Raw genomic sequence first — 12,207 nt, forward strand, 5'->3', positions numbered from 1 at the left:
TGAGTTAGTTAACAGTTATAAATATTCAGGTATAATCATTGATTATAAACTGTTTCAAAACTCAATATTAGCAACTGGGGTTCTAAGCTCAAGATAAAGCTTGGCTTTCTCCACAGATCAAAATCATGCTTATCCATTTGAGCTAGAAAAAACCTGGTGATGGCACCTTTTCTTCCCATAATAGATTATGATGATCTGATATATATTCTTAGTACTTCTGTGCAATGCCTACAGAAATTGGATATTGTGCCTCATTGTGCATTGCGTTTTTTCACTGGCTGTAGTTATGGGACACATCCGTGTAGCCTTTACTATAAAGCTCAATGTCAATCTCTATGCAAGAAGGTATACTCACTTGCTGGGTTTAATCTATAAGGCATGTCTTGGACTAGCTCCTACCAATCTGAGTATCTTTTGAACAAGTACTCAAGGCCATTGTGGATTACATTCGAAGGATGTCCTACACTTGTTGGTCCGCCTTGTCTGACCAGAATTAGGGTAAAAATCCTTGCACCTTCCGCTTGGAACCTTCTTCAGGACTCATTGAAAGTGCATCAACGTGTTCACACTGGAGAGAAACCGCATTGCTGTGAACAATGTGGTAAAGCTTTCAGAAGATTAGGTGAACTTCAAATCCACCAAAGTGTTCACACTGGAGAGAAACCGCACTGGTGTGAACAGTGTGGAAAAACTTTCACTACGTCAAGTAACCTAAAAATCCACCAATGTGTTCCCACTGGAGAGAAACCGTACTGGTGTGAACAGTGTGGAAAAACTTTCTCTCAGTCAGGTAACCTAAAGAAACACCAACGTGTTCACACTGGAGAGAAAATATCCATCTCTGGCAAATGTGTCAAATCTTATACAGACAGGAGAACTCTTAGAAGACACAAATGCATTGACAAATACAACCACCTGTTATCATGTGACTGTGCTAGAATAACGTCATGTGATGACAGCTGAGGAAGTTTGATTTGGAAAGAGCTGGAAATTGTTAATCCTGAGGTTTTATCAGCCAATAGCAAAATTAAACTGCAGTACCCAGTAGAGGGCAGTCACTGCATTTCAGAATCAGCTTTATTGCCAGGTATGTGTACACATGAGGAATTTGACTCTGGATTGTACATTGCTCACGATGTGCTTACTTATACAATAAAACCAAAATAATCAAACACAGGCTTACAGTATAGAGAACCCATATATACAGACTATGGACTAAACTGACAGATTGAGCGAATAGTGTAGTGAGCTGAGTACAAAGGACGTAGGAAAAAAATTATTATTACCATTATTGTTATTATGTACACGTTGGAGGTGGATGTGATATACAGGTGCACATACATCAGAGTGATTGTTTACGGAAGAAACTGTTCCTGAGTCTGTTGGTTACCAGAGGGGAGGAGCTGGAACAGGTTGTGTCCGGGGTGAGATGGATCTATAGTGTCCTGAATGGAGGGCCGGTTGGTACCGATGATCCTTTCTGCAGTCCTGACTGTCCGTTGTAGTCTGCTCCTGTCCTTTTTGGTGGCAGATCCAAACCAGACAGTGATGGAGGTGCAGAGGACAGACTAGATGATGGCTGTGTAGAAGTGGGCTCAGCAGCTCCTTTGGCAGGTTGAGCTTCCTGAGCTGGTACAAGAAGTGCATCCTCTGCTGGGCGTTCTTGATAATAGTGTTGGGTTGGGGGGCGTCAGTGCTGATAGTCCGGATGCTGGATGTGATGTTCTCCAGCCTCAGTTTGTGATCCACTGACAGGTGGAGGCTGGCACAGTGAGCTGGGTGAGTTTGGTGCTGAGGATGTCCGGGATGATGTTGAACGCTGAGCTGAGGTCCACAAACAGGATCCTGCATATGTCCCTGGAGAGTCGAGGTGTTGCAGGATGCGATGCAGTCCCAAGTTGACTGCATTGTCCACTGACCTGTTTAGCCCTGTAGGCAAACTGCAAGGGGTCCAGCAGGGGGCCTGTAATGTCCTTCAGGTGGGCCAACACCAGTCTTTCAAAGGACTTCATGACTACAGATGTCAGGGCGACGAGGCCTGTAGTCATTTAGTCCAGAGATGGAGGGTTTTTTGGGGACCGTGATGATTGTGGAGTGTTTGAAGCAGGAGGGAACTTCACACAGCTCCAGTGATCTGTGTGAAGATGGGGGCCAGCTGGTCAGCACAAAGCAGGCAGGATGGTGACGCACCGTCGGGGTCTGATCTTCCGTCTCTGGAAGAGCTGGCGAACATCCCACTCACAGATGGGGAGTGCAGGAGAGGGGGGGTGAGCGTGGCAGTTTTTAGCCCACTATATGTAGAATTCAAATGGTTCACAGTAAAATGTCCACATTTGGACCTGAATCCATCAACAACACTACTAAATAAATCTTAAATTAAAGGTTCTCTTTGATTCTTGAAGAAGCTCTTCTTTGAAGCAGACTGAAGCTCTCAACGTGGCTCCAACTCATGCACCATCTCCTCTGTGAGATGTTTGTACTTTTTGCAACAGTTAATGTGTCCTTGTAGTTAATGTATAAATATAATGTAAATATATCAGTCTGAGGGAAGCTGATCCAGTCACTTCCTGTTCTGCCTCCTTCCTGAGAAACATGTCAAATGATTCACCTGATTGAATCCACCTGATCATGACAATGACGACATTGATGATTTTGACCAAACTGCTTAAATTAAATGTTTTGATCTCTTAGCTTGCTCACTACTCAAGAATGTCTCTGCCAAAGCTCATTTCTTTTGTCTACTAATGATGTGTCTGCTTAAACAGTAAGATGACTTTTAATAATCCTCTATATGTCATTACTTTATGTTCTTTGCTCATCTTATGTGATGTTATAATTCCCACTAAGTGTACCAGTGTTTTGATATAATGACCTTCTGTGAGATTGTTTTGTTTCATGCTTTCCTGTGAGAAAGGAGTTTCCACTGTGGTTCAAGGCTGAGAAAGGCTTTTCTGTTGGACTCCACAATTATTCTCTAGCATTAAATGTCTTCTCTGTTTCTCTGGGTCAGACTCTCTAACAGCCCTCTGGTGTATGAGCTCTGCCCTTCAGCTGGATCACTCTGTTATTCTTACTTTAATAAATATCACAAAGACAACTGTTTGTTGTAACGTCTTTATTGCTTCATTTCATTTCTCCGTACTGTGACGTGTTCACCATTATCCCGTCAGGTCTGTGAAGGCACCGGATTGAAAATAAATCCAGTTTTATAATTAAAGACCTCAGCTCACGTTGATATTTCCTCCCTTACTGTAACGTACAGAAGCTGATGTGGTTCCTGCAATAGTTTGGCTTGTATCTGCTGTAAGCTGCAGTTAATAATGTACAGTGGATAGAAAAAGTCTACACACCCTTGTTAAAATGCCAGGTTCTTATAATGTAAAATACTGAGACAAAGATAAATCATGTCAGAACTTTTTCCACCTTTAATGTGAACAATTCAATTGAGGGGGAAAAATTAAAAATAAAACTCCTCAAATAACCTGGTTGCATAGGTGTGCACACCCTTAGACTAATACTTTGTTGAAGCACCTCTTGATTTTATTAGAGCAGTCAGTCTTTTTGGGTAGGAGTCTATTAGCATGGCACATGTTGACGTGGCAATATTTGCCTACTCTTCTTTGCAAAAGTGCTCCAAATCTGTCAGATTGCTTGGACATGGCCTGTGCACAGCCCTCTTCAGATCACCCTACAGATGTTCAACTGGATTCAGGTCTGGGCTCTGGCTGGGCCATTCCAAAACATTAATCTTCTTCTGGTGAAGCCATGCTTTTGTGGATTTGGATGTGTGCTTTGTGTTGTCGTGCTGAAAGGTGAACTTCCTCTTCATCTTTCTAACCGACTCCTGTAGGTTTTGTGCCACAACTGCCTGGTATTTGGAACTGTTCATAATTCCCTCCACCCTGACTAAGACCCCAGTTCCAGCTGAGGAAAAACAGCCCCAAAGCATGATGCTGCCACCACCATGCTTCACTGTGGGTATGCTGTTCCTTGCAGTGTTGTTTTTGCGCCAAACATACCTTTTGGAATTATGGCCAGAAAGTTCTACCTTGGATTCATCAGACCATAACACATTTTCCCACATGCTGCTTTTGGGGGGACTTGATGATTGTTTTTGCAAACTTCAGCCGTACTTGGATGTTTTTTCTTTGTAAGAAAAGGCTTTCGTCTTGCCGCCCTACCCCATAGCCCATTCATATGAAGAATACAGGAGATAGTTGTCACATGTACCACACAGCCAGTACTTGCCAGAAATTCCTGCAGCTCCTTTAATGTTGCTGTAGGCCTCTTGGAAGCCTCCCTGACCACTTTTCTTCATCAATTTTGGAGGAACGTCCAGTTCTTGGTAAAGTCTCAGTTGTGCCATATTTTCTCCACTTGATGATGACTGTCTTCGCTGTGTTCCATGGTATATCTAATGCTTTGGAAACTCTTTTGTACCCGTCTCCTGACTTATGTCTTTCAACAATGAGATCTCCCTGATGCTTTGAAAGCTCTCTCCGGACCATGGCTTTTGCTTGGAGATGCAACTTACATCCATCCATCATCAACCGCTTACCCTGCATACGGGGTCGCGGGGGGGCTGGAGCCAATCCCAGCTGACATCGGGTACACCCTGGACACCACTCACACCTAAGGAATTTAGGGTCGCCGATTAAGATTGGACGGTGGGAGGAAGCCGGAGTACCCGGAGAGAACCCACGCAGAACACGCAAACTCCACACAGAAAGGCCGGGGCAACCGGGGTTTGAACCCACAACCTTCTTGCTGTGAGGCGACAGTGCTAACCACCGCACGCACCACCACCACTATATTTGTGATTAATCAGTCACTTTAAATGATGGCAGGTGTGTAATGTCTTCTAGTTAACATGAGTTTGAATGTGATTGGTTAGTTCTGAACACAGCCACATCCCCGGTTATAAGAGGGTGTGCACACTTATGCAACCATATTTTTCATGTTTCCCTTTTCCCGTTTATCTTTGTCTCATTATGTTACATCATAAGATCCTGGCATTTTAACAGGGGTGTGGAGACTTTTTCTATCCGTAGATCTGTTCTGGCTCTGTTACTGAAGGATTCTCTGTTGTTTGACCCTTACGGCCCAAAAAAAAAGCTCCTGGGGCGAGTCAACATTTTTAAGGTACAGAGATACTTTTAAAGTGAAACCTTCAATGCTTGTTGTGTCCAACCAATAGAATGAATGAATTAAAATTAAAGTTTTGAGTAGTAGAGTCTGGAGAGGAAGATTTATATATCGTGTTCCAGAAAACTTTTAATATATAAAACTTTATTAAAATAATTAAAAGGAAAAGTGTCAAATCTTCACGTGTGAGAAGCTGAACCATGAAATGTTTTTACAGTAAAAATGGTGACTAATTAATATTCTGTCACTCAATTTATAGATTAACTAATAATTTCAGCAGTCGTATTTTATAAACTCTTTGTGTTTGTGTGTAAAAATCTTAATTTGTAAAGTAACTAAAGCTGTCTGATAAATGTAGTGAAGTAAAAGTACAATATTTCCCTCTGAGATGTGGGAGTGGAAGTAGAAAGTAAAGTAAAAGTACCTGAGTGTTGTACTTGAGTACAGCAGTGTAGTAAATGTAGCTGTTGTGTTAATGTGAATGTTTTGTGAGGAGCTCTCCAGTTTGTCCTGAGGGCCGAACAGACTGACAGTGACAGGAAGCAGCCAGCAGGAGGCAGCAGAGGAGCTTCAGTTTGTTCAACAGATGATAGTTTTAACTTTAAAGCCACTGGAGGAGCAAACTGTGTGCAGTTTCCAGCTGATCCAAGGGAGGTTTAAACAGTTTGTTTAGTGAATCATCCCATAAAGGAACACTTCATCCTTTTATTTAATAAATTTGTTGTGGGTTCAGAAAATATGTCAAATTCTGACGGGTCCAAAATATAAACACAGCAGCTTCCAGCAGCTTCTAAATCCTGGTGCTGAAGAAAGTTCTGACATGTGGTTTAACCTGACTCCGCGGGCCACATCCGGCCCACAAAAGCTCACCATCCGACCAGCATGAGTTAAAGTATTGCAATACTTTAAGTCGCTGCTAATGCAAACTGAACATTTCCTGCTGGTGAACCTTCACATTAAAAGTATTTAACTGGTGAAACACGAGTTGACTTTTATTTTGAAGTACTCACAGGAAATGCAGTGTGTCAGTGAGATCAGCACTGACTGCTATTGTTCATCTAAAATGAATCTACAAAACAAGAGCGGCCATTTTCACCAGTTTCCTGGCAGCAGTTTGAAATATTGCAGTCAGTCAGACACAGTGAGCTGATACCTGAAGAGCTGCAGGTGACAGGCTGCTCACCTTCTCAGGTAACCAACTCCTTTCACTTTCACTGCAGACTCACGTCGTGTGCAGCATAAATTCAGATCATGACTCTCACATAATGATGGAAAAAGACCAGTTACTGGCTGATAAAGTCATCGATGTGGATTTACCATGTTCTCAGGAGTCCGTTCACTACTGATAGAGGCTAATAATATTATATTATATTATATTAACTCTGTTAAAGGAAAAAATATCAAACAATAATATCTTGTGTTAAAAATTAAAATACGGCTGCCACAGCATCTGTTTTGAAAAATTCTGGTCCTTGAGCAAAACTAGTGACTACCTGCCGACCAAATCCAATATTTGTTTTTGGTGATTTCTCCTACACAGCACACTGAGGCTACAGGCTGAACAACCACAACTACAACTACAATAAACACCGTCTCATAATCCGTGCATCAGTGGCGGCGCTAGACCTATTTTACTGAGGGGGCCAGGCTGGGGCCAGTTGTTTTGTCAGAGGGGCCCATTCAATCCAGGACAAAGGAGACAAAATCATTGTTCAAGCTCAAAATGTCTTAAGTATAAAAAGTAATGTTTAGTATGTGTTTTAATAACTTACAGTTATTTGTTTCACTTACTTAATTTCATTAAATTATTCAAAACTATTCATTATTCATTGTATGGACAGAAATAGTGGTTTGAAGATAACTCCCAATAAAAGTCAACATTTAAACAGTAAATATTGCCAAAATATGGACATTCGCCTGGTATATTTTGAAAATATTGTAGGATAACTGTTGTATTTTAGTTTATTTTCATTAAATTTACATGTACAATTGCATTCTAGGTGTATTAGAAGATATTTAGTTGCATTAAAAGCTTCCTTATGATAGTTTTGATGGTTTATTGCATTAAAATATAGCTTTTTTCTACCAGGCGAGGATGAAAATATATTTTCTCTTTTTTGCATCTCCATTTAGTTTGTAATGGTAACATAAATATATTAATGTACAATGGATTTATATTCCTTAGATTCTGGCCTTTCAAAGGAGACCAGAATTATGCATCTAGTCCAAATGGTTAAGGAGTTATTCCTGATTCATTTTGGGTTTGTTATTTTAGGCATTTTTCCTGGAAAAGGGTGCCTGTCCCCAAAGAGCCAAGCTCCCCCCGGTAGTTCGTATCCCTGCTTTCACTACTATTTAATGAGCACATTATTCTGATAGTCACACTTGTTGCAATATACACACAGAGGTACAGACAGTAAAGGTGATGTTGCTATAGACTGAATGAAAAATGGTACAGATATATTTATAGTGTTAATGGTAATAATTGTAATATTAATAATAATAATAGCAGGAACACGGGGGCAGCAGGTGACCCGCAACCACAGATCCAGACTCCACAGCTCCAGAGCCAGAAAACCTGCAGGAAGTGATAGGAGGAGAGAGTGGACGGTTGGTTATCGTTCCCTCTAGCTGGATGAAGCCCGACGCTCCTGATTTTTATGCAGGATCCATGTGCGACGGCAGCTGGGGGCTCTCTGCAGTGCCGCACAGCTTTCTAAATTCATCCATCTCACAGCGTAATTGTAGCAAAATGGCTACATATTGTCATGGGAATTGTATATTTCATGGTGCAGAGTTGAACAAGTAAATGGACAACAACAAACAAGTTGAAAAGAAGGATTCAACTGTAGGTCAGACGTCTACACCTGGGACAGAATCAGACATCTGGCCCCGAGCAGAGGACAAACAAAAGTGGCCTTAAAAACTCCACTTAACATGGGAATGGAGAAGCATAGGACTTAACAAATTTCTGCTACCTCACATATAATAATATGAAAAAATAAGACAGACAATGTCTGATATTTTCACATTCAGCACTAGGTCCACATGCTTGCAGTAGACCGACACCTGCAGTTTATTTAGGGCCGTATGAATCGCCCAGGGCAAAAAAGACAACTGGCAGCCTGTGAAAGTGCATCAAAAGTCACAGTACGCCAAAGAGGAAATGTACAAATAAATGATTTACAACAAAACAGTTGTCTTTGGTTTATTTATTAACATGAGACATAGACAAAGGATAGATTCAGCTGGGTCAGAGGTCAGCATAGAGCTTCTGGCCCCGAGGAGAGGAGTGCATTAACACTTGAATACAGTGTCACTTGTCAATACAGTGTTTCATTAATAGAGGAGACTTTCTCAGCACTGAGAGAAAATTCTATCTGCAAGCTACAGAGACCAAGAAAACGATTCCAGAGAAACCCCTCTGACCGAAACAACAGCATGGTACAGTGAATAGTATAATAATTCAGAGGATGAGTATAAGTACACAATAGTGGATATATAGAGATATGATTATAGACACGCATAAAAGCACAACACATTTTCTGCCATTGTACTGTGTAACTGTGAGTATCGGCCCACTCACGGCACTAGCTTACATCAAATGAATTATTTGTTATTTCAGATTTCATTTGTTTAAAGGTTAGATATCCCATAGGGCACATGGCACGCCACTGTCCCCACTTCTGCTGCCCCATTCACATGTCTCATCTGGTCATCAAGGAAAATGTGTGGCCTGATCTTCTCCAGCGTGGGGCCCTTGGGTTCCCCGTCCAAAAACACAGCCCTATCGATCTCCAGATCCCATGAACGCACAGTTTTCAGGGCTCTGTAACCAGCACTGCCTGCGTCGCGAGCTGTCACCAAGTAGGTCTTGATGGGGCAGTTCTTGCGACGGCCTTTATCATAAAACTTCTTCTGCAGCTTTCCTAACGCCTCCAGGAAACCTTTCAGTGGTCCCTGCAGAAAGACAAATGCAGACAGAGTAAGCCCACAGTCTCTTATATGTGGCTCATTACACATTACAAATTCAAGTATGTAATTATTAGAATCTGGGCCTCCGTGCTCTTTATGCAGAGTTTACTTTATTGACCACCATTCCTACTAATATTTTAATTACCAAGATAGTTCCGGAGATCTGGAAATGAGGTGACATGAAAAAAAATCAGACCGGTTCAAAACTAATTTATTTCAAGAGAAAAGCTAAAAATATGAACCATGTTTACAGACCAAATCCCTTGTTCATCTTTGACCTCCTATACTTTAATGTAGCTACACACGTTTGGGGTTGCTGCTACGTTTCAGGTGTGTTCGCTTTCAGTTTTAGCTGCCATTGAAGTTCTTTTGATGATCTGACGTGTTAACAGTCAATCTGATTGTTTCACCACTTGTTTCTTGTTCTGTCTGATGTTTTTGTAAAGATGTCCACGTTTCCCATCTCATAAATTACTTGCTCAACAATTTTATTTAAGTGATAGAAATGACAGTCAAATGTACAAAAATAAGAGTTGGAGTGGGTAAGTTGTAGTAAACCTGAACTATCCTTTCACTGAAGGTACAAAATGCCCTACATTTTAAACAGCAGTGTGATGCTAATAACTGTCACTGTGTATACTGTACAGGGTTCAGAGGCTGGTTCTCGTGTGTCTTCTCGTGCTCTAAGTACTGGGCCAGTCCTCCTTCCTTGAAAATGCGCTCAGACTCATCAGAGAAGAGGACCCCGTCACCGTCAAAGACAACACGCAGCTCAGTCTGAGACACCTCTGTGATCTCCTTTGGGGGGACCATGGTGGCTGCTGCTATACCTGAACGTATAATTCAAAATCAGGTTTGTATCAATACATCTGTCATTTGCCTTCTTAGTGTTACAGCTTCTCAGTTATATGTAGCTTCTCTCTCTTTGTACTGACCTGCCTCCAGAACTTGTCGAACCCTGACTGGATCATCAGACAGGTATAGGTTAATGTGGCAGGCCTTCAAGTCGCTTATGGGACTATTTTCTCCTTTCAAACGGTAGCCTTCAATGTACAACTCTGCAGAGAGGAGGAATCAAAGGTTTAGTGAACAGCTGATGTTTGGTTTCATTTTATAATACATCACTCATAGTTCTGTTGTCTGTGTATTTCTGTTTATATGACGAAGAAAGATAAATGCTGGTGAAGTTAAATGTCCTTCTTCCTCTCCATAGTGTTACAGGGGTGACCGTCGTGCCCGGGTACTACGGCAGACTTTCCTATCGTAGTCTATTCATCAATAAATCATTTCACCATATCTGTTGAGAGAGGTCCTTGCTAGTGAAACACCAGATAAAAGGATATTTTAAAGGATATATTGCCACATTCATTTTTAATGTCAATGTATCTTAGTAACTCACGGTGATGCTTGATGGTATTGATGAGTCTTTGGTCATCGTGTGCCTGGTTAGTCATGAGCACAACATCAAATAGCTCCTCGCTGTCGGGGTAAAGCTCCCTCAGCTGAGTGTTCACAGCTTCCAGAGCCTGGCAACGCGACCAGACACAGTTATTTAAAACAATATATCATTGCAGCGTACGCGAGTGTTGGGTTGTTGTTTTATGCTTACTACTCATTACCGCCTCCAGAGACAAAGCTAACACTGACACCAAGGAATCACTCTGCAGTGGGGTAAATTTTGCGTGTATGTGCTTGTTTCTTCACCGTCTCTCACCTTGACAAAGGAGAAGGCAGGTCCGGGGCTGAAAGGCTGCTGCTCCATGTTGAAGAGGAGTCGTGACGACACGGCGATAGTGATAGCATTCTCTGGCCTGGGCTGGAGGATGAGAGTTTAAAAATGTTTATTTACATCCAGCTTGGGCTTTTTCTTTCACAAGCACAGTTGCTTTATGTGAATGCGAGGCGCTGATATTACTTTTTAAGTCACAGCTGCTTGTTGAAATAAATGATTTAAATAAGGCTTCACTGACAGACAACAGTGGGAACATAAGAGTGAGTTAGCTCATGTGACAGAATTGAAGTGACAGCGTGATATGAAGTACATTCCACTTGTCATTAATTTTGAAATGGTTACGGGCTGAGCTTGAAATCCATATTACTGTAATTTTTGCAATATTGAAGTACAACATAAATCCACAAGATATTTCAACCTGGAACCTGGAGAAAATATGTACAGGATGAAAAATGACTTCCACTGGTTAAAGGTACAGAAGCCCTTAGACGCCACACATTCATAAATTTATTTACTCCATTTTCCTGAGATAATGAGTTAATTTAATTAGTTTTAGAGATATGTATGTCATTATCTTGAAATAAATGTTTTTCCAAGATAACGGGAGAATTTCCTTGAGATCAGCTGATTTAGTTTTTATCATTTCGCCTCACTAAACAGTTAAAGCCTCACAATACCTGTGCAATACCTACAAGACTTCCCAGAGGTCACAATGAATGACACATCTTAGGGGGCTTCAATTCATTGTGCATCGTGCAGCTGGAGAGCCTAGGCACGAACGAAGCCTAACTGTCACACACCTAATATCTCAAAGTAATGTAGCTTTACATAACTCAGGGACCTCGCCCTAAAGGCCAGCTACCTGTCTTCGCCACCAGCAGCCCTAACCGGCATGTGAATGGTGTTGTGACGAGTTCTGCATGCACCTCGCGGGACGTAACACTCATTTATGCTGACAAAAAAAGGTGGAAGCAAATCTTATCTTATATAAATAAATCTGTTCTGCCGCATAATGCATCCACCTCTTAAGGTCCTTTTCAGATACTTTGCACTCTGATGAAATGCGGCTTTCACAATATATTTTTGCTGAATCTCAAGGATGCTACTTCTGCCAAGTGTCATAAAATACTCAACGTTCATAAAATATATCCTTCTAATCATTTATCGCCATTGATGTATCCCACAAAGAACAGTGTATCATTTTTAAATAGCACTTGGAGCTGCATGCAGAACATCAGCAGCCACCTCCAGCAATGCCTCCAAGCGCCGCTTCCCAGAACTGCGTAACCACCTCAACTCGTTCCCTTCCCATCCTCATGAGGCACAGCCAGTGATTTTTATAGGGTCCACAGATC

General features: G+C 41.6%; 1 protein-coding gene across 1 annotated transcript in view; it reads right to left on the reverse strand.

Moving 5' to 3' along the window:
- Positions 1–8,368: 8,368 nt before the first annotated feature.
- Positions 8,369–12,207, reverse strand: part of LOC119912044 (cytosolic 5'-nucleotidase 1A-like) — a 7,012-nt gene continuing 3,173 nt past the window's right edge. Inside the window, exons 3-7 of the mRNA XM_038731018.1 lie at positions 10,835–10,936; positions 10,520–10,646; positions 10,056–10,178; positions 9,766–9,950; positions 8,369–9,105 (exon numbers count right to left, since the gene is read on the reverse strand). Coding sequence (XP_038586946.1) covers positions 8,782–9,105; positions 9,766–9,950; positions 10,056–10,178; positions 10,520–10,646; positions 10,835–10,936 — 861 coding nt within the window. The 3' untranslated portion in view covers positions 8,369–8,781. The remainder of the gene's footprint in view (positions 9,106–9,765; positions 9,951–10,055; positions 10,179–10,519; positions 10,647–10,834; positions 10,937–12,207) is intronic.

Source organism: Micropterus salmoides, unplaced genomic scaffold (genome assembly GCF_014851395.1).
Source record: "Micropterus salmoides isolate LMB-PRFRI ecotype aquatic unplaced genomic scaffold, ASM1485139v1 Ms_hic_scaffold_2, whole genome shotgun sequence".
Taxonomy (NCBI): domain Eukaryota; kingdom Metazoa; phylum Chordata; class Actinopteri; order Centrarchiformes; family Centrarchidae; genus Micropterus; species Micropterus salmoides.